Below are 24148 nucleotides of genomic sequence, written 5' to 3' on the forward strand. Positions count from 1 at the left end.
CTTCTGAATTGTCTCTGGTCAAATACAAATCATCTACAAATTAAAAAAAATAAATAAAAAGGAAAAGAAGAAGAGGATAACAGAAGTGAGATAAGACAAGACGAAAAGAAAAGCTGTGTGTGAGCTGAGGCAGTGAGAGAGAGCTGTGGAACAACACGTTAGGCCTTGTTTATGTGCAAACAAGGTTCAGAGAAAAAACACCAAGAAACGTAAAAGACAAGGAAAAATTCCAAGTCTCTTCGTTCATCAACAGCTCTCTACTGAACTCCTGCAATATCCAAGTACCCTGCTTAATTAGAGTCTACAGATTTGGGTAGAGAGACTAAAAATAAAAATTAAAAAGATACCTGAAGATTCAGACTAATTAAGATATGAAAGGAGATGTTTATATTTTGTGAATATATAACAAAGGATAGGAGAAGGTATTTAACTGGGCATTGTGGCACATATGTTTAATCCTAGTACTCAGGAGGCAGAGGCAGGCAGATCTCAGTGAATTGGCCAGTTGGGTCTACACAGAGATTATCAAGTCAACCAGGGCCACATAGTAAAACCATGATTCATAAACAAGTCACTGGTTTTGTAGTGTGAAAAAGAAAATGGAAAGGGAAACAGTAAATAGAATAATAAGTCCACTCAACAGATCGTTCATCCAAGTACTGATGGTGAAAAATGATACTTTTGGGGATAAAGGGAACAGTGATGAAACAAAATGGCCAATTAAGACATTCACAGGACACTATACAGACAGCTCTAGGTAGAGTACCACACAGGAACTACGGGGAGAGTTACAGTGCTGGGTTTACTGTAGGATTTCAGATTCTGAACTAGATAAAAGATCGTTGCAAATGAGAACTTCAATCACAGAACAGACCCTTCTGCAAGATTAATGAAGAAATTCAGAGAGAAAGATCTGACAGAAGTCACCAGGTAGATAAGTTACTGGTGATAAGAAATTGAGATCAATTGGAGCAGGCAACAGGTGTTTTCTAATCCATGCACTCCAAGGGACCAAAGCAATGGACAGTGATCTAACTCAACAGAAAAGTGCTTTCAGGGATACTTGACATTCCTGAGAACCCCAGGTGCCTGCAGAATCAAGACTATCTTCACAATAGTACTATAAGGTCATTTGTGATCAAAATACTGAAGCATGCCTGGCTGCCTTCTATTTAGATGACACTAAAAAATTAGAGAAAGAAAGAAAGAAAGAAAGAAAGAAAGAAAGAAAGAAAGAAAGAAAGAAAGAAAGAAAGAAAGAAAGAAAGAAAGAAAGGAAGTCAAGAAAGAACAAAAGACTAAAATGTCACCAATTTATTTCTTTATTTCTGAAAATTAAAGATTTTCTTATTAAAACTGCATGTATTACTAGCCAATGTTTTCACCATTACTAATGAATTGACATGCTTTTAATTTATAAAATAGCAAGCATTGGCTCACATAACCCACAGAGATATGTTGAGGATCCCAATGGTAGAGTAGAAAGCACTTTCAGTCCAAGAAATTTGTAAATTGACTTAAACATCAGTGAAGCTTTCTAAGGGACATTAGTCACAAGGGAGGTTCATGAGCACCAGAAGACTAATGTAGCTGATACAATTAATCGCAACCAACATTATTTCTGACTAATATGCAAAACAAACATGCAAAATATGAACTTGTCCCAGAGAAAAGCATAAATAGGAAAGCCAGTATTCCATTCAGGCACCACACAGGATTTACAATGTTGTTATTTGTTTGTAGCATCCTAAATTGTCATATGCTTTGGACCGTCAAATGTTATACAGCTGAAATGTTTGTGGGTTTCTGATATTTGTGGAGCTATCCCTTTGTGGGGAAGGACAAGAGGCTTTCTGCAGAGCACTCTGGCACACATTTGCAGACAGTGAGCAACATCCATCCTCCACTTCCAGGGACACGCTGACCATAGGACAAAAGCTTAGAAAGAGTGACAGGCACTAACTTGGTGCTCATTCATGAGAAAAATAAATAATAGCATTCAAATTGTGGCTCTGAAACTCATGAATTTTGCTATCAAGACAGTGTTACCAAGCTATGCTTTGGCAGTTCATGCTAAAGCTCTGAAATATCAATGTAATCACTTTGTCCAGCTCAGTCAAATTTATCCTTTGCAACTAATGAAGTGTGTGGCACATAGCAGTTGCTCAGCAAATCCCTGCCTCACAGGAAGTGGCAAAGAGCCTTGTTCATGTCCCTGTCTGCTGGTTGACATTGCCTCAGAGTCAAGACTTTTCTGTCACTACTCACTAATGACACTCCCCAACAACATCCAGGAGAGTGGATTTACAAGGACCCCATCTGACACAGGCACTTCCCATCCTTGGATTAATACCTCTCACATAATTGCATATACAACACCCTGGGAAACCCGCTCTTTCTTCACCCCACTTCAATTCCTCCCAATGTGACATACAGAGTTTACACTCACCCTCTTGAACGCTGTTCACATACTTTCCCACTTTGTCTACTCACTGCCTGCCCCTCTGATTTATACTTTACTTCTTTATAGCCTGTATTTCATGTACTTTTGTGGGAGTGTCTTTTATTTCTCATCTCATTATACTGCTCTGAAATAAGTTCATATGTTGAAGTGAGTTATCAAATTTCCTATGATTGTAGGACATACACACAAGCATAAGCACATATGTGTACATACATATATGACTATATGACAGTTAGAGATAAACAATTATTAATAATCTATGTTGACAAATGTCATAAAAGTGTTTAATGTATTTTTAAATATCTTTTTTCAATGTTTCTAGTGTTTTTAAAACTCAAGACAATGTATTAAAGTCAAATTAGGATTGTACTAGATATGTGCCTTAGTTGCAAAAAGCAGGAAAGGATAATAATGAAAGTATCATTCTTTATTTCTTTTCCCAATCTCTTTTTAAAACATCCTCATGATTTGGTTTAGAACCAGACAAGAACAGCATTTAGGTTTCCCAGTATACATGTGCCAATCAAAAGGTGAATGTGTATGTGAGTGTACATATAAATGTGTGTTCGTGTGGTATGAGTGTGCATTCATGGACTGCTTCGCAGTGCATTCAGTGTGTGTGTCTACTAGCCCTTATTCCAGGAGAGGGTTTTAATAATGCCTAGAACACAAACAATAAGAGAGAAACAATTGGGGTATTGTGTCTAACTGATCTAAAAAGATGGAAAGATGAGTATGATTAAATAAGTCAGTGGGTGGAACTAATCCAGTCTCAACAGAGCAACACTGTCACAGGAGTCATCTTAGATTTTAAAGGACAAAACAAATGATTCAATGTCCCTGGAACACTGTGTTTCAGCAGACAGGTTCCAGAGTCTGTGATCACTTCACACATGCTGTGTCCCGTCTCTAGGTCTTGCCTAAATACTTTCTTTTATTAGTGGGTCTACAAAATAGACTGACAGTTCAACACCCTGGATAATGTTGTGGGGAGTATTCAGAAGACATTCCTCATCAGCCTGCTTCAGGGAAACATCAAATATCTACCGTGGTCTCATAATTTCATGTAATGCTGGGTGTGGACATATCACATTATTTGATCATTTCTTTATATATCTCTGTACCAATACATAACTTCAAACTATCAAGCAATTTATAACATTATTATATCTTCATAAATACGTGCACTTCAATTGATTGTAAAGCATTTTATATTCCAGCTGCAAAAATAAGAACTTTAATCATGTAAAAGCATGTCTCTAATTACTATTACATAGTATAATTTCAAAGAGGAGAAAAAAACCTAGATTAGGTATAAAAGGGAGGACCATGTGCATAAATTTAAAGGGATATCAGAAGTAAGAGGATACAAGATTTAGCTTCTCTCCTGAGCATTTAGCTAAGGGCCAGCATCTAGAAACAGAACTTAGGAACAAAGCAAATTGAAACAAAATGTAGGCCGTTTGTTCCAGGCTAGCCAGAGGGAAGACATCACTCTCTAGAGATTGCAAACACCCGTGAGAAGCTTCAGTGAGGCATAGTCTTCCCCATTGAGGGTCTACCTTTATCTAAAAGAAATTTGCTATCAGATGATGCTCAAGCTGCAACTCAGAGAGAAAAGGCAGTTTTCTCTCTGAAAGGATCCAGGAGAAGGTGCCAAACTCCAAAGTGGTTGCTGACATAAAAACTTCGTAATGATGTACATATTCCCTGTTAATTTTCTTACTCTTTGAACTTTAAAAAAAATTTCTTGGTAGCATTAAACTGCAAGTATTTACTGTCATATGTATAAACGTGTTTATATGTGTATATTAATGGATGAATCACATTCAAAACAATTGTTATATGGAAATTGAAAAGATTGTGTGCTATGATACAACACAGCCTTAGAATACTAAAACTCATGCATACCAAGATACCAAGTATAATAGTTGTTAACCTATCTTCCTAATAATTGTTGCTTAGATCCAGTCTGTTAGAAGGAAAGGAAGCAATAAATTTGATCCTAACTTACCGCACATTTTAATTGCACAATACTCCCAAGGGGTGTCAGGGTCAAGGGTATAGCACCATGGCCTCGGCTTGCCATCAGGATTGCGGCAATAATTATCATCAAAGCCCTTGTCGGGATATCTGCAAACCACACCAACGAAAGTGTCACGTAAATCTGCCTGAAAACACCACACAGTCCTCAGTTCCCAGAATAGCTTTCCACTCAGCTTAGATGCTAGAACGTGGAAAAGAATGGGTTTCCCACCTCTTCCTTTATAGGGCCTGCCAGTCACCAACTGCCCAATTCCACTTATACATTTCATTAGGGATGCAGTATCTCCCTCTTTGTTACTAAGGCAGGTCCATTTTGGACCTGTCTACAAGTTAGGATCTCCAACTGCATCGCTTTTTCACAGAGTCCAATTAAAGACAGATTCCACCAACATGACCTTGTGTAGAATGCTCATTAAGGGAGCACGTTCTTTTCTAGGGCAGGCTTAAACTTCAAACTGAAGTCCGTTTTCAAGAGCTCTGCTACTAATGACAGCTCAATTTTGGAAATGGAGCCTTGCTAGGTCATGCCCTCACCTCCACCAGCGCAAGAGACAAACTCCATCACACCACTTTCCCCACATCCCACCTCCCTTTAAATTAGCAGCACCCTGAACTGGTGATTTGAATTTAATTGCTACCATATCCTTTCTGGTCTTACTTAAAAGACATGACACACATTTACAAAACAGAGTTTTCATTTTATTTACAGGAACAAAAAGAAGAAATAAACAAAAACATAGAGAAATTTTTTTAAAAAAGCAATTTACACCAATTTCTAAAGGAAGGTGGGGATAGAATAGTCTAATTATTTGAATTTTAATTCTTTATTATAAAATTAATTTCATTTTGTTCTTTTTCTCAACTCAAATTTTTCACATGAAATTTTGGCAATTTTAAAATACATGAGGATAAAACAGCCAGAGAATTGTTTTATGCGTCTTTCTTTTCACTATATACATGAACTATGTTAAGGTGTGAGACATGTGGCCTAAGCATCTGAAGATACTGTAAGGAATATGTTTGTACTTAACATTACACTATCTGCCAAAAGGCTGGGTCTATCAAAGTAGCCATTACCTTATTAGCCACATTGTACTGTTTGTTTTGTTTTGTTTTGGTCTGTTTGTTTATTGCTATGGGAAACAAGAGAAGGTGCCATTCTGACCTCACTGGCAGTGTTGCTCAACAATCTTCCTTACTTTAGCAGCTCAATTAAAAGTGTAGCTACTGGTCTCAAATGTCTTATCATAAATCCTATCACCCCAAGATTATGTTCTGCAAACCTAAACAGCTGTGGCAGAAGCCAGAATATTAAGGCTAATTCCACATTATCTGCCTGTGTGCTGTAAGGAAAGCACAGAGGGAGATTTTCCATGGTGGTTTGTTGCAGAATGAACAACAGCTTGTAAAGAGACATCTATGGGAGCGAGATCCGGTGAGATTTTACCTTTCAGGCAAGAATTTGTGCCGGTGTGGTGTCTGATGATCCCAGCGCTGACAGGTCTTGCCTGACTCTGTGTGATCCATGGGACCCCGGTAGCTCTCACCATTGCAGGTCATGCATTCAACTAATAAAATTAAAGTATGCTGTGTTAATTGTTTCTAGCAGTAAAACCGATACCATTGTTCTGTTTAGAACAGCAAATTAATCAGTTATTATTAAACAGCCATACATACCATACTAATTTTAAATTGGGATCTTAAACCCATAAATAGCAGTATAAAATGATACCTATGGAATATATCATGTAATTTCAATATTTTTAAGTTAATGCCATTCAGATTTAGCATAAGGACAGAATATTGCCTAGTTTTCAATAATTATTCAAAAATACATCAAAATTGGAAATATAAGATGGGCCCTTGCAGACTGTTCCCCTGTGAACTACTGTGCAGGATCTTATTTGTATCACTGACACACTAGCAGCTCTCTTTACACTTGCCATCTAAACACACACATTATGATCTTGTGACTTCCACTGAGTATATATTATATTCATACTGTCCATTAAGAATTGACATACTTAAGAGACCAATCAAACATTTGGTCTGATACAACTTAAAAAACAAGCTTTTACATATAAATATATGCACATATATATATACATAGTTAGAAGTCTATTCTGTTAGTAGCTGTTCATGCTGAGTAGGTGGGCAAGCTAACATTCTTACCTACCTTAGGACAGAAGATGACCTGCTACTGAACTCCACGCACCCACTCTTTAAAAAATGTATAAGCTGATCTAATTATGCAGGATCCTACTGATGATTCTGTGGGTTAATTAATTGTTCACCTCTGGCTGGTCTCAAGTCACACAGAAAACAGAGTCACATCAACTAGTTGCAAATGAGATCTCTCGAACAGAAGGTTGATTTGTAGCATAGCAAGCATCCTGTGGAATAAATCACTGCTTGGCTCTCCTACGAATCCGGCCAACTTCCCCAAACACATCATTTGTATCTGCTGAGCACTGATCATCTAACTTTAGCTGAAGTGAGGAAAGATATTAATGTTAAAATTAATTTATCTGCTGGACTCTTGCCTAATAAATATTGGGAGTGTTTTGGTATGTGGCATCAGAATGGTCTCTTCATTTGAAATGTTTACTTTAATAACGTAACAGGACATTAATTGTTAGCTGTCTGGAATATAGGATCCATGTATTTGAGTGGACCATCTACTTTCTTTTCGTATAGGATAACCATGAGTTAAGACAAAGGACCAGTTCAGTTCCTTTCATGAGATATGGAAATTGCCCAAGATACAGTCCAGAGGCACCTAGACTATAAATGAGGGTGGTGTGAGAGCTCATGACTAAAGGTGTTCAGTTTAATCATCGCAGTCTCCACCCTGAAATGCTCCCCATGGGTTATGCCTCATCACAGTACAGCTTTCCATTTGAATGGAACAAATTCCATTAGTTCTCCCCATTTTTTTGAAGGATGTTAAGCTTTGAGACTTTCAGTGAAAATGGTGCTACGTTTGTTATTGTTTCTGACTCCTTTGTATCCAGTGAAAAGTAGATTATCTAGTTCCATTGTAATGTACTACTCCTAACTGTTTTTGCAGTTTGTAATATATCTGCCAATAAAATTGAATGTAATTATTTTTTGGGAAGCATTACCTTGAGAATTATTATAAAATATTTTCAGATTCAGATTTTAAGAGCATTAGGAAAAAAGTTGCTATGAAGATGAAATTAATGACTGCATACATAACATGACTACTTTCCAGAACAAATGTGGCAGATTAGCATGCCTCCACATTTAATGAGCCTAAAGATCACCTTCAGCTCTCCTTAACTGTCAAATCCTTGTTGAGCAGGTTTGGACTGGGTATCAGTAATAAGGTCTCAGAAGACTCTGGAGCTGCTGGCAACAGGACTTCACTGTGTGATATAGTCTAAACTTCATGTGTTTGGGAGATTTGTTTTTAGGAGATGAGATTTTCCTGGACTTTAAAGTCTAGATAAAAATCAACAAAATATATAGGAACAAATATGCAATTAATGGTGGTAATACATGACAAAAAATAAATTAGGTATAAGTTTGAAAAAATTGTTAAGTTTTAGGAGGCAAAGCCATTGTTGGTGTAAGAAATGAACAGGCCTCTGAGAGACCCAAACAGTCTCCCTTTTAAAAACTACAAAACAAAATTTGATCATAGTATTTTATTAATTTCAAATATACAAAGCTACTTGATAATTACTAACTCATTTATAATGAGATAATCTTTGCAACTTACCGCTCAATAAATTAAACCTAAAACAAAGAGAGCCAACTCAATGAAATTGTTTAAACTCAGTGGATTTTGAGAGTTCTTCACATTTCTATTCAAATCATATGTATGTTAGTTTTTTCATGTTTTGTAATATCCTTAGTAGTAGTTCTATTGCTCAGGGGTGTATTGACAATGTTGCTTATTTTGAATTCTCTTCATTAAAATACATATAAAACTTGGCTCATTTTAGCTTGAATTTAAAATCTCACTGTTCAACTCATGTGGCCTGGAACATGTTTAGCCTACAGGGCAGGTGTCCATTCACTTCTAAAGGCTTATTCTGATGTCAGACCTCCAGAAAGAGCTTATCTGCAACTTTTAGTGATACAGTGACCAACAGCACCACACGTCTTCCACACTAGTGAACGATGGTCTCTTCTAATAGATGCTTCATGACCTCACACAATTAAAGAGTATTAAGGAATTATATGCTCCAAAGGATAGCTAAAAACAAGAGTGTTTTAAAGTACTTCTTTTCTAGCACTTTTATTTTATGTCACTTCTGAGTGTCAAAGTATTTTACAAATAGACAGGGGTTAAAAACCACACCCCAATAAGAACTAGGAAGGTAATGCAAGAGTCAGGTTGTGTAAAGTTTGAACACATTACCTGCCCTCAAAAAGACTTTCTCACACCCAACAAAAACAATAAACATATTTGCCAATGATTCTCAATCTCAGAAAATTATGATTGTGGAGATTCCTCTAAAAGTGGACGTTTATTTTCTTCCATGTGTAATTTAGAGACAAATATGAATTACAGACTTATTCATACAAAACAGACTTATTCATAATGTTATCACAGATAAGTTTATTATTTTTAAAAGAAAAGAAAACAATGAAGATGTTGGAGGGAACAGAATATGACATGGACTGGAAAGTAGGAATTTACAAAGACAAACTGTCTAGCACATGAAGTCAAGGGTTGCAACTTAATTAATGACAAACATATTAACCTTCTCCATGACAATTAGCTAACAATGCCTTTACTTGTTTGGTAATAAATAGCAACATAATATAAAATGGAGGATATAGAAAATACTGGGTTAATAAACAGGTATGATATCCTACTATAAAAATGGACAGCATTCCAGAAGTATCTTCCCTTCCCCAAGTACTTCAAAATCCTAATAAATCTGAAAATTATTTAATCTGTGTTTCATCTGGATTTGTGAAATCATAGGAGCTTTGACAAAACTGAAAAACTCAATTTATTCTGTAGCCAAATAACTGAGAAAAATGAAACTACATACAATGCTGAAAAGGTCACTCCATCACCTTGCTGGTCATTTAGCTTTCCAATGCAAAAGAGAATATAGAGCTCTTTCACACCAAGAACACAGGCCAAGAAGTGAGAACATGGCTTAGGTGCTCACCTTCAAGGCAGCTTGGGATCAAAGCTTTGATCTTTTCAGATACTATTTTGAACGGCACTGAGTTACAGTCACGCCTCACACCTGGTTTTAGTCACATAACACCAAAATCCTACGGAAATGTTCAGTTTAGGGAAACCCTGGCATATCTTCTCTTGAATCTAATCAACCTGGACTGTGCTGCTTCAGAGCAGTTTAAACCATTTCTCTCCAGAAGCAGGTGGTCGAACAGCACCAGAACTACAAATAACAGACTAGTTTTATCTAGGTCAGTGGTTCTCAACCTTCCTAACGCTGCAACCCTGTAATACAGTTCCTCCTGTTGTGGTGACCCCCAACCATAGCAGTGCTTGGTTGCCACTTCATAAATGTGATTTTGTCACTGTTACGGATCATAATGTAAATATATGATATGCAGGATATCTGATATGTGACCCCTAAAGGTTGACCTAGACTCTAGGTCCTCTCAGGTGGTCTATGGGAGCAGAATTAGAGGTAGGTAGGCTTAAGTGAACAAGTAAATGCTCAGTGTTCCTTTCCCCAGAAGGCTATTCCAGGCTGATATTGAAATTCATGTTGGTAACTGGCTCTGTTACCTTACATGAATCTGCTGACCACAAGTTTGTGATGCATTGTGAGAACGCTCCCGTAACTATCTATGCTTGCACTTAAATGAACAACATACTCTTTGTAAACGATTCATTGTTGTTAACCTTTATCATGAGTTACAGTTCTACACATGGGGGGCGGGTAGTGCCCATGTAGCATTCAGGTTCATTTACCTTCTGAACACTGAGGAATGTCACAGACTTCGTAGCGTACCTCTGGATTGCTTGTGAAACACCAGGGTCCCCCTTCTTCCCCTCGAGGATTTCGACAGTAGTTTTCCTGTAGGTCTTTACCGCGATAGCTCGAAGGCAAAAAGCTAGTTTTAAAATGATAATCATCACAGTATAAGAGCATGCAACCTTAGTGTTGGCCTATTAATCATACGGGTTACTGGGTATGCTTTCCCCCAAAGTAGAGAAATGTGTCTATCTCATGTAACAGTGTACTTGTACTTCAATTTTGCCATTGCCAATATTAACTATTTGAATTTTATTACAATTTACCTAACTGAACTTCTGTATCCCAAATCAAATTAGTAATTACTAGCCTCTGAATCTCCTCAAGCCCAAATGTTCTGAAATACAATTATATTTTATACAATACAATTTCAACACTCCAAATCACAGGTAACAAACTCTCAGACTTAGGAAACCCTGAGCCGTCATCTCTGCATGTGATCTCACCCATACACTGCTGATCCGGGGTCACACACACACACACACACACACACACACACGCACGCACGCACACACACACACACACACACACACACACACACACACACACACGCTTGTTTCTTCACAATTGAGAAAAAGATTGATAACACAGCATGAGCCAAGAATACAGGATCAAGATAAGCCTGGATACCATTTTCAATTCTTTCTGACACCAACTTTGAGATCCATCCCAGCAGATAATTCAACCCCTCCAAATTGTTAGCCCACTAATTCACTAAGGAAACCCAGAGCTTGTAACAACTTAGACTTCATATGGCTGTTTTGACAGGTTCAAGGAGTTGATGGGACACTTGACAAATGGCACCTATAATTAAACACACCCTACTCATTATTGTCAGTGTCATAACAAGGAATCAAATGGCTTACTCTCTTTAAACGATTCGATAATGATGGCTGAGATTGTGGTTTGGTGTTCTCAGTTTTAGTCCATAAGTGTGTGTCATTAGGTGTATTGAATCAATTTAATAACTTCACTTAAAATATCTAAAGATCTAATGCTCGTCTGTGACCCAGAAGTATCCTCCAGCAAGAGAAATCATTTTCTAGCCTAAGTATCTTGTGGCTTTTCTGTTCTCTGACCCCAGATAAGTTTATTAAGGTACACAATATTTTGGGGAACACAATACCACCACATTTCAAAATAAAAGAAAAGGGGAAGTGCTGTGGGATGGTCTGTATGTCAAGTGTGTTGCTGACTGGTCAATAAATAAATCACTGATTGGCCAGTGGCTAGGCAGGAAGTATAGGCGGGACAAGGAGGAGAATAAAGCTGGAAAGTGGAAGGCTGAGAGGGAGACACTGCCAGCCGCCATGATGAGAAACAGCGTGTGAAGTCATTTCTACTTTTATTGGCCTCAGTGTTCTGTGTGAATACAAACTTTAAAGATCTATGTCTCTTAGTAAACATTATTTAAATGTGTTTTCTATCCAGTGACATGATAGTTGAAAATGGATATGCTAATTATCCAGAGCTGTTCACGTACATGAACCAAAATATCACACGCTACATTTAAAGTTATTATGCACTAATCAAAAAGAAAAAATGAGAGAAAAATCTTTTTAAAAATAAAGGTGATGTCATATCACAGAATGAATACTGGCATGCATCATGTTTCAAGCAACATTTTACAATAGAAGTCTTTTCTCTGAGCATGAAGGAACACCACAATCAGGCCTTCAGAAGACATAAATCAGTGACCAAAAATTAAAGAGTCTATTTGAAGATGTTACTAACATGTGCAAGCAACCAAACTAGCATTGTAAGAGTTAAGCAATTGCAAGGTGCATATCAATAAAGTGTTTATATCCTACTTCACCAGCATTTTAATATAGGAAATAGAAATAAGACATTAGGTCATGTGACTGATGGAAGTCATAATGTAATTAAAGATAATTTTAATTTTTAAAGCCTTAACAAGAATTGATTTTCAAAAAATAAGCCGTTTGTCTTTTCTTAGCTGTACTTCCATCACTCTAAAATTCTGTGTCTGTATCCTGGGTTTGTAATATTGCCTGAAATACATTTTCTTTCATTTTTTGGCACTTCTCTCCAAATGTTCATAGTAAATTTATAACAAAATAATTCTCTATCAGAAATAAAACTGATTTTTGCTTTATATATTTGATGAAATAACTCATCAACTACATTTACTTAAGAAAAGTCTATTGTAACTTTATACCGGGGAAAAAGCAGTGGCAATATTAGTTATTAGTAATCATTGCATCAGATGTACATATCACCTGGCTGGTGTAGGAATGAAGTTCCCCAGACAAATATTTATTTCCTTCCAAGTTCGTCAAAGGAGCAATATTGTACTGAAGCCACTAGTGATTTCAGAAACTGAAGCAGCATGCCCTGGGCCTGCACACGTCAGCACCAGGTCCTCTGCATCTATACATTATGGCTTCCGGTTTAGTGCTTTGATGGGACTTCGGAGTGTGTAAACAAGTGAGTTTCTGATTTTTGTGCTTCTGTTGGGCTCTTTTCCCTCTCTTTGTTTTTCCTGTACAACTCTGATGTCACAGTTTTTGTTTTCGCTTATTGTATTTTATTTTGTTATATTTATTGTTATCTCTTAGAAGCCTGTTTGTTTTTCAAACAGAGACAGAGAGTGGAATTGTTTGAGAGGGGAGGTGGGGAGGAACTGTTTGGGAGGGAAGGTGGGGAGGAACTGAGAGGAAGGTGATCCATAATCAGAATATATTGTGGAAAAAAAAGTTTAATTTTAATAAAAGGGAAAAAAGTTTCAAATCGTAAAGTTGCCCAGTATAACAAAAAAGTAAGAAACTATTGATTGAATATCAACAGTTTCAGAGGACTACTCTTCCAATTAAGATTGAGAGGAGGAAGTGGGGCTTCCAGAAGATTTGTAAAGCCAAAAAAAAAAAATAAAATAAAAGGTTGTGAAGAAGCAGTGTTGTGTGTGTAAGTTATTTGCTTGTTTTATTTTGTAAGAAAAATACAAGTAGGAAGAATCAGAGAAAAGCAGAAATTTAAACTAAAGATGGCCAAAAGAAGAAAAAAATTCTTACTAGAGTTAAATCAGAAAATGAAGAGAAAAGATGCTCTTGTTTTTATGAGTCAATTCACATCGAATTCCTCTTTAGGTCGCAGAGGTTAAAGAGCTTCTCATTTCTTTATTTGTTGGTTTTGACCTTTCCCCCAAACCAGCTGGCTTTCTTTTGTATCACAAGGTGTTCAGTCCGATTATCTTCAACATCCCATACTTGGCCAGGGTAGGAAGCCTTACCCACTCTTTCACTTATAGGTGCTCATTAGACAAATGTTTATGAGAATGTGTTACACAAAAGACCTGTGCCAGCCTGTGGGGTCTGTACTGAGCTGTTATCCACACAGATACTATTTTTATCTCTGTCCTTGCTGTTAGCAAAGTTTAAGAGAGATAAGTGAAGAAATATTTAAAACTGGGTTATGTCCAAATATACTCTAAACTATAAACTAGGTCTTCTGGGTGCTAGCCTCCCTTTTTGTTCTTTTAATATAGACTATGTTCATAGGAAACTTGATCTATTCTATCATCTGCTTCATTAATGAATGCTAGGCGGCCAGTGAAGGATAGAGATGTAGATATCAGGTCACCTGATTTTCTGTTAAGCTTTTGTACTAATTTCAACATCTATCATCATCTTTCCATTAAGCCATTTGTAAAATATTTCAGTTTAGAAAGTCAACAATAAATCACTCTGCTAGACAAAAACATGTTTCTTTTTCCATTTCTCATAAAATTAATCTTTAGTTAACACCTAAGTTTAAAGTGTTAAGCTACCATGAAGCTATTCCAATAAAACTGCTAATTGATGAAAATTAAGTATTGCTTTCATTAAATAAAAAAGGATTTGAATAATACACAAGATATCCACGTTCCTTGGCAGACTATCTGATCGGAGAGGAAGGCCAGTTCCCAGGGAGATCCATTTCACATTTTCTCCTCTAACAGAGAATGGCAATTGTAGAGCATTTGGGTTGAAACACAACCTATACTGGGGAGTCCAGGATACTCTCCTGATCTAAGGTAGGACTGATTTTGATGGTATTCCTTTGTTCATGAAAAGTTAGGTCTAGCTACTCAACCAATGGGTATTCTTCAGTCTGCATACCCCTAAGGGAAGACAAAACTAACTGGATTATTTGCCTTTTAATCTAGAGGTAAAACCATGTTTTAGAGGCATTCCTTTATAACTGCTGTAATAACTTGGGAAAGTTGTTGTTTCCTATTACTGGAATACTACTACAGAGCTGATTAACTTGGACAGTCACTAGCTAGTGTTCATAAGACAAAGTCCAAAGGTTTCATTACAGCACTGAACACCTTAACTTTTATATTATACAACAGTTGGTTAACTCATATCATTTTGCTAAAACAAAATCAATCATCTTTCATACATATGCTTTTAAAAAGTAGAGAGGAATGAAAGTGTGTTCATCAAGGGAAAACCATCGCATTTTGCTATTACAGACAAGTCAGAGCACACGTACCACAGATAGACTCACAATCTCATGCTGGAGGGTTGTTGCACACACTGGATGCACTACAAAACTGGTAAGGCCACTTATCTGTGTACAACCCTGAAAACACTGAAGTTGTTTGTGGAAACACTAAGATTATTTGGGATACATTTATACTCCATAACTAAGAACATCAATCTGTCCATTATGCTATTTGTCTAAGGAATGTGTGAAATAGTCCAGTTAACTATCTACCAGATACTTAAGCATGGCTAACTAAGCTTTCCACTGAAGTTCCTAACCATGTAGAGATGTTTTAAACTATTTGAGTTCTTATTGAGATTGTTTGTGAAAAAGGTCTGGAGATCATGGACACATTTAGTTCTCTAGTGCATAAAAATGTTTATGCTTTTCCTCCATGATGATTAAAATCCCACATGCCTATGAGTACTGTCTTTATTGATCTTCAAATACTATTCTGCTATAATGAATAAAGTTCTCTTCAGTGTAGACATAAAAAATCTTTCTCGAGACTGTAGGCCACAGGTGACATAAGGACGAGTAAGCCTGTTAATCTGGGGTAAAAGAGCTTTGACTAGTGGCTCCCAGCTTTATTGGCATTTCAGAACCAGTCCAGGAGCCTTATCCCCACCCCGACTCTGGAGGATCTAGTTTAATTGGTTTGTTTGTACCTTTGGTATTGGGGCTTTGTAAGGTTTGCAGTGAGTCATTTTAACACACAGCCAAAGCTGAGATACTGAGGTTCCATACCTTTTGTGAGGTCTAAATAATGGGTTCCCCATGATTTTGTAGTACCCTCTCAAAGGTAAAAAGCAGTTTTCTCTAACTGTTTTCAATAACAGGTACAAATTGAGACACTGGAGAAAAAAATGTTAGGCCACATTTAAATACTAAGTTTGTTAATCTTTCTGTACTCATTAATCATGAACCACGTGGGTTCTGGCCTTGTCCAATCCAGCAACACTGGCTACGTGAAGACGGAGGAAGTGCTATCCAGAGGACTAATGAGCAACTGTTGAATGCACACAGGGGAGGTTACTTCCTCTTTTCTTCATGCTGTTCTTACCTGTGCTCGTGGGGGATCATGGAATTCCAGGGTTGACACTTGATGCCACTCTTGGTGATCGATACTGTCCCCTTGTAGCTGCCTCCTTTACCAATGATGCAGTTTCTAATATAGTCTATGGAATAACACAGAGAAAAGATGTTAGAACTACGTGAAACATGTGCTGTACTTACTAGAGAGGAAAAATAAGAATCCACTTAAGCACGTGAGTCATTAGCTGATGCAAACTGTTTCCAAAAATACTAAAAGTTCTTGCCTAAAGCTTGTACTGGTATTTTTAAAGCAACACATTTCAGAATAATATAAAACAAACAAGTCAAGTAATCTCACATTTTAATTTTGAGTATATAATGGAAGCTAACTATAGAGATTATTCTTCATCCTTAATTTTGATTTGTTTACATACTCAACGGGGTAGAATACTGTGACTTGATTGAATAAATATACCTAAGAAAATATTAAAAACAAAACATAGGTAACTTCCAGAATCTATTTTAAATTCTGAAACAAAGTGTAAGAAAACAAAACTGATTTGTCTTCTCCAGCTCAGTAAGAAGTGTGCGTTTGGTTTGGTTTGTTCTTCTTGTTACCGCTCCCTGTTGGTGTGTGTAGGTTTCCAGGAAATAAACACATTGGGTTAATTATTATTTTCCATGGTTTTTTTTACAACATTTCAGCTTCTAACATATTAGTTATCAGACAAGAGGATGGGCAGCTAGCCAACTGGAGGAAGACTGAATAAAAAGAACTCATGTTTGATCACAAATTATACTTCACATACGTGAAATTATTAGGATATGTAAAACTGTCCTATTTTCTACTCTTAGCTTTTACTTAAAGATCCAGTCAATTGACATAAAGGTATCTGTATTTGGTATCCATATTCTAATTCAATAGGACACAGTATGTTCTTATAAAAAAGTTAATAAAATAAGGATTATTTTCATAAATTCAATCCATAATTGTTAGTTCATGTGATGAAATTTAACCTGTAAAGTGTATATTTAATATTCTATACTTATCTCATTGCTATATTTTGGCTTTTAAGCAGTGCAAATACTTTACATACCATATCATATATAATATAAAATCACATAATAGACAAATTGACAATTTCAATTTCTCATTTAAATAATTTTAAAGCATGTATACATGAATTCAACTTACTTGCCTGAAATCTCCATGCTTTATCATCATCAGCCACCATTATGACATGAGCCACACAAATTATAAAGTTGTTATAATTTAAAATACTACCTTAATCTTCAAATTTGCCACAAGATAAGGTATGCTGATCTCATAACCTAAATGACACATTAGACAATGAATGCAGAAAATACTAGCTGAGGAGGGAGAGGGATCTAAACTAAGGGAAGTCTGGGAAACACAGTCTCTCATCTAGCATTGTGTCCTGACAGTCATCAGAGTCAGGGTACCGCATTCTTCCGCCATAATCAGTGACTGAATGTGGCACAGGTCAGAACCCGACCAGGACATCAGCATGGAAGACCTAAGTGGTGAGAAAATGCCAGTGTATATTTTATCCTTCATTTTATTATGTAATGCTTAGAAAGAAGGCAGTTACCTTTGTTTTCATAGAGGTCAAATTCATGGCCAAAAACCTTTTTCACTCCACTTGACATACTATTGAAAGGGAACCAGTGGCATCGTTTTCTTGTCTTATCAAAAACAAAGGCCCTGAAAAAGATAGCTGAATGAAAAGAAAGAACACCACAATTTAACAGTTTTTGGTTTTTAATGGGCACACGATTTACCAAGGAGGATATATAGAATGGGACATTATTACATATTAAATGGTGTGTGTGTGTGTGTGTGTGTTTCCTATTTTGATGGAACAACAAGAAAGACAAAACAAAGATTTTGTAGGTATAGATTAGAAAACCAGAAACTCTATGGGAAGTTTTGACATTAATCTTAATGACTTGTAGAAAAAATGAAGATTTCAGCAAGTAAATCATTGCATACAACTACCTAGATTATTTCTGAAGGCTTTTAATAGTTTTGTAAATGCCCAGTTAGTTGTAAGCTTTTATTTGTAGCTATATGCAAGTGATTACTATTGCAATATCATAATTAGCATGTAAAGTTTATAAGTATACAAATACATTCCAAAATGACATATCCCCTGGGCCTGGTGATGTAGCCCTGTGTCCAGCTATGGGGATGCTGAGATTGGAGAAATATATTCAAGGCCTGTACAGACTACAGAATAAGTTCAAGGCAGAAATGAACAGTTTTTGCAAGACTCTGCCACAAAACAAACAAAATATGAAATGGCTAGGAATATAGGTCAGTGGAAGTAATTTGCTAGCATGGATAAGGACTTAGATTTCACCCTTAGTCCTGCAAATAAAATAGCTAAAATGATTCTTTAAGCTGTGCTAGGCTGAGTACCCAGTCTCCTGGCACAGACACCTTTGTGCTGCTCTTACTCTCTATCAGGGAAGCTTCTTACTGAAGTAGGCAGTGCTTGATGCACAGGCTCAGAACTGCCAAAGTCCTGAGAATAGCGACCATAGGAACCTGGCCCCCTCACAGCTCAAAGAACATCGTAGAGAAGGGGGAAGAAGGGATGTAGGAGCTGGGAGATGGGGAGGAACTCTGTGAAATGCTGTCCCCTGGACACAACCTGGCTGCTCTACACAAGACCAAGCCAGTTGAAAATTCCAGCATGTTTGAAGACAGGCTCCTGGTGACACGCCCCCAGCTGAAGAGCTATGGCCAATTGATGACTGCTAAGGGAGAAAGGGTCATTTTTTTTTCAGGGGTGTGGCTGCTTCAATCGATGGCCCAAAGCCATGCACAGATAAATACCACTAATTAAACTCAGTGGGTATTTTTTTAAGGATATGAATTTTGGAGGAAGATGTATTGGAGGACCTGAGAATAGTTGGAAGCACTGGGGGCTGGATAGGACTGAGATACATTGTAAACATACAAGAAATTTTCAAAGAAAAAATGTATTAGGCAAATTACCACCCCTAAGCAGTGCTTTAAGAAAGAAGAATCTAAATGAAATGTTTGGAAACTGTTATATATCATATCCTTGTTTGGTGAGTCATAAAATGTGAAATTTACTAAAGAGAATGAGATCTGACTGTAAGAATGCTATGTTCCTAAGTCAATGTTTCCTAAATAAGTTTATCAGCATATACACTTTATTTCAAAACTATTAATGTTAGACAACATGTTTTCAATTCTTGTTCTTATGGAGGATGTTGACATGTGTCCCCATTATTCCTGCAGCTAATAGTATACTGCTTTTGCCATTGCTTACTGAAAGTATTCACTAAAACAAACTGATAAATACCCCCAAATACTTCAGTTTTTTTAAGTAATTTCAGCCAGAAAAGTAGGTATGATTTCCAGTCTATAGACCATTTCTTTCATTCCATCATAACAGCATACGCTCTCCAAAAAGTACTTCTTTGTATTATTTCACACTTCCATGTGAAGTGTGTGGGACTATCACATTCCCTGGGTTGAATTTTTCTCTAAATTTACTTTGGCCTTATTTTCAAACTCTGCATTAAAAATCCACAAAGAAATGTGTTTCTCCTATTGTCTTTCCGATACCCTTCAACTCTGAGGTAGGAAGACTCAACTTCAACCCAGTTGCCAACAGAACATCTCCATAAATTTACGCAGCTCAGACACTGATTGAGAGTAATCTTTCTTGCTTTATTTTCCCCAATCTCAAGGCTTTTTCGCAAAAGTCGGAATGAAACACAATTATCCTAGGGATAAGCTTACAAATCCAATTCCCACTGTGGTTGCCAGGAAATGTCTTCCTGAGAGTGGCAGTTTGGCTTTAAAAATAGAAAAGAGATAGTCTTTCCTCTGCCTAAGTCTGCTGAAGACCTCCTGTGACTGTGTCCTTCCCTACAGGCCCATAACCCTCATTTCTCTGAGACAGGGAACACTAAATGATAACTTCTCACATGAAATCACTGAGTTCTGTATTCTCATAAAAGGCCACTGTGAAAATATAATATGCAAGAATTGAACATTGATAGAATTTCTTCAAAAATATCATTTCTTAATACCATGAATAAAATCAAGGGCCTTGTGCATTCTAAGCAGGCATCCCAACACTGAGCTACATCCCAGCCACATAATCTCTTGTTAATGATTTATTTATTATCAGTGTGTGTGTGTGTGTGTGTGTGTGTGTGTGTGTGTGTGTGTGTGTGTGCCTGAGTGAATTAATGTGTACCATATGTGTGCAGATGCCTTTGGAAGCCAGTAGAGGACATCAGGTACCCTTGAACTGGTACCCATGGTGATGAAGTCCCTGATATGGGTTCTGGGAACCAAACCCAAATCCTCTCTGCAAAAGCATCAAGTGCTCTTAACCACTAAACCATCTCTCTAGAACCCAATGTTATTTTTTAAGAGACAAAAGAGAATAGAAAATAAACCAAGAAAACATGTTTTTGAAGAACAGTGTGTGTGTGTGCGTGTGTGTGTGTGTGTGTGTGTGTGTGTGTGTGTGTGTGTGTGTGTATGTGCATGTAGCTTGTAGCCCAGGCTAGTCTTGAACTCATAATGACCAGCTTCCTATGGTTTGAGGTTATATGAATGCACCACCACACCTTGCTCAGGAAATGTATATTATTACTGCCATTTCAGATGAAATTTTCACCTTGCTATTTCAAGATTGTAAGCTTTCTCCTGTGAGATCACTGGAACAGTCATAAGGGGCCTGTCAAAAGATAAGGCCCTCTCTACTCGGAGTCACTCAAGCCTCAGATGGCTCCACCTCTTTCCACCATACCTTTATCATCACTCTCCCTGACTTCTTTGAAACAGTCTCTGCTGCTGACACCAGTTGCTCTAGGCTTTTATATAATTCTCTCAACACCTTTTATTTAAATCCCTACAGAGATGATATAAGTTGCAGCAAATTTTGGCTATTGCCCAGTTTCTACCCAGAAAACCCTTGCACGGCTCTTCTACAGAATAAAACAAGAGACACAATATTTTAGAATAAAAAGGAGATAAAATTCAATCAAATTTGATTTTAGTTCAATGTTCATTGTTCAAAATCCATAACCAAAACAACTGTGTACTTCGGAAGGCAGTTTTCAGAGCCTCCTGAGCTCATTCCGAGTTTCCTTCAGCTCAGAGCTCTGTCTGCTCTTGTGATGAGTTCAAGCTAGACTCAAACTTACTCTAAAGGACCAATTGCATCGACTAGCGAAAGGGAAGAGAAAATATGATCATTATATACTTACTTTATTCGAAAATTGTTCTTAAGAAAATGAAGAGACTTACTTGCAAGTGAATGGAAGGCCCTTATTCCTAATACATCTGTTGGCACACTCATCTGCAGAGTTCATTTTTTTGGTTTTAATCTTCAGTAATGGGTCTTCCTTGGTGAGAGTCGTCTTTGCTGACTTTTTGAATTCATGAAGTGTATTTCTTCTTTTCTTCTGTCCTTCTATTAACACAAAAATTAAATAGTTCAACATGAAAGAAAGGCTTTTAATAATTATAGAGGGGGAAATTCCTTAAGGGACATCTTCAAGTTAATGACTTTATAAGACAGCATAGTATACCTCTAGGGGGTGGGATAGAGTGGGATAAGGACATGGAAGAGCAAGAGAGAGGAACATTATAATTATGCAAAACCAGATTGTTATGTAAATTCACTAATCTACATCCTTTCAAATGAAGGATGTGTTGAAAAATTAGGACCAAGTTCACCCCAAAGAATAAACAACCTTAAAGCAGAATTATTTTAAAAATAGGACAAAGCTCGCCCTAAAGAGATGAAGTTCTCCAGACAACACAGAGTCAAGCATCAATGCCAGAGGCGCATGCGCACTTTGTAATTAAACTGTTCATTCTCCTCTCAGTGGTTCCTCATATAAGTTACAGTGCTAACTAGGTAAGTCTACCCAAAGGCAAGTGAGAATTTCTCACTAAAAACTCTGCGGAAGAACAATTCTTCCACTTGTTCTTTAAGTGCCTCATACTATTCATATTTTAGCCCCTCTCTTCTTATTTTTGTAAAAAAAAAAATGTATTCAGTGTTTGGTACAATACTTCTCAATTTCATAAAACTATTTGCATTGAGATCAGACCAAATACTGTAAGTCAAATGTATGTAAAGTTTTATCCTTTAATGTAGCAATACCATTTTTCTTCATGAAGGGACAAGACCTCTAGATAGCATGAAACTTACTATAAACCTGAAAACAGAACCCACACATCCTAAAGATCTTAAATTTATGCATAATTTGAAAGTAACAAGAACTTGTTCCTTCATTCTTAATTTCCTAAAAGTACCCCAATCTAATACTGATCAAATTAATCAGCATTGATCATCTATTAGACCACAACTATTGCAAAACAAGTATGGAACTATGCATGTCTGCATGTCAATTTGTTTAATAGCCCTTGTGACAATGGAAGTTCAATACATTCATTTTTAACTGGAGGTAAGTAAAGACAGAGGGAGAAAATTGACCACGTGGAAGACTTCAGATTGGAAACGCAGAGACCCGGCTTCAGAGCTGGCACTCAGAACCACCGCACACTGCCGTCTTTTATCTAAGACTTGCTAAGAATGCGTGTGGAAATGTGACTTGTAAACATTTCCTGAAGATTTGGTTCAGAGCTATCAGTTGAAGAGAAGCTTGGATGCTACAGCAGGAAATGCATTCCTGGTCTTTAAATGTGGTGAAGTGTGTCAAGAAAAGGGTGAAGCTTTCTGTGCCGAAAAGTTGGGAAAGTGGCTACCAGAGTGAAGCGCCAAGAATGGCATCATACCCTGTTTGCCAGAAACCACTGGCTCTGGTTGGTTTGCTAAGTGTGCAGATGCTACTCATTAGTGTCTATCCTAATCTGAAGTCAACAGTTAATAAGGGAAAGCATGCACTTCTCTAAGCTCTGAGTTCTTTACCGAGCTCCAGAATGCAGTTTCTGACAGACGGATACTAATCCCTATAGCAACGCTTCTCCTTGGGTTATAAGATTCAACTACTGTGATGTAAGAGATTTTGTTTAAACAAAACCTTGATACTAAACTCAATCAAATAATCTATCAGTACGTTATTTAATGAATTTGGGGTCACAATTCCTTGCATAACATTGACAGGCTGCTGAAGCTGGCATGTCTATTGACTTGCCAAATGACTTTGTTTAATTGCATGAAATTTTAAGATACCAATTGTTCAATCTAGAAAAGAAAGATTAAATTAATGAATGGAGTTATTTGAGCTATATTCATTAAGTCAATATTGGGAATACAATTAAGAATGGCAATAAAATAGATTTTTTTAGAGTTTTGGTATTGTTTTTGAAATTTCATCACTTAATTTCTGACATAACTATTATTCTTGTGAGAAAGGAAGTCATGATACTTGCAGATTGACATTTCTGTCACAGAATCTTGTTATTGAGAGATAATTTTTTCTGTCATTAGTTTCTCTTTCTGTGGCCTTATTTCACTACTTCTTTGGTGCTCCTAAATATTTCATGACATGATAATAATTTAATTCCTTATAAATTTGAATATTTCCTGTAAGTAATAGGAGCTTACATTGAGAAATGTTTATTTTAAAAATAACTTTTGCCAAAATTAATTATATATGTTATGATTATATGAATATATGTGAATTCTGCCAACTAAGAACATAGCATTGGTCTTATGTACAATGTGCTTTTGTATGTGTCTAAGAGTAAAATAAGAACACAAAAGTACTTTCAAAATAGCTATGATAAGCATTAAGTTCCTAAGGCATTTGTTTTAGTAATTATCAATCAAAACAGAGACATAGGCCAATGCTATAAAACAGTGAAGACTGTTCTGTAGAAAGGAGGTCTCTGCAGTTATTGGCTCTGATTAATTTTACAGATCCTCAGTTGTCCTATTGAAATGTGTTAATGTATGGTTTTGCCTCATAAAACAAGCTACTCTCACTTGCTGGTAAGAGTTCCATGACTAGAGATCAAAAAGCATCCTGAGAAATAAGTAAATCCATAATCTCCCTTTATTGTGTAATAAATAGAAGCCTCGGAGCTTCAGTGCTAATAAGGACCAATCAGAACCAGATA

At 36.8% G+C, this 24148-nt stretch overlaps 1 protein-coding gene across 3 annotated transcripts in view; it reads right to left on the reverse strand.

The window, feature by feature from the left end:
- Window positions 1-24148, reverse strand: part of Hgf (hepatocyte growth factor) — a 65100-nt gene that overhangs the window by 36450 nt on the left and 4502 nt on the right. For 2 of the 3 annotated variants that reach the window (XM_052721209.1, XM_052721207.1), the window contains exons 3-8: window positions 21362-21527; window positions 17649-17761; window positions 16064-16178; window positions 10446-10588; window positions 5958-6078; window positions 4479-4597 (exon numbers count right to left, since the gene is read on the reverse strand). In XM_052721209.1, coding sequence (XP_052577169.1) covers window positions 4479-4597; window positions 5958-6078; window positions 10446-10588; window positions 16064-16178; window positions 17649-17761; window positions 21362-21527 — 777 coding nt within the window. The remainder of the gene's footprint in view (window positions 1-4478; window positions 4598-5957; window positions 6079-10445; window positions 10589-16063; window positions 16179-17648; window positions 17762-21361; window positions 21528-24148) is intronic. The other variant, XM_052721208.1, reaches the window with a different exon arrangement.

Source organism: Peromyscus californicus, unplaced genomic scaffold (assembly GCF_007827085.1).
Source record: "Peromyscus californicus insignis strain IS unplaced genomic scaffold, ASM782708v3 Scaffold_6__1_contigs__length_162567912, whole genome shotgun sequence".
Taxonomy (NCBI): Eukaryota; Metazoa; Chordata; class Mammalia; order Rodentia; family Cricetidae; genus Peromyscus; species Peromyscus californicus.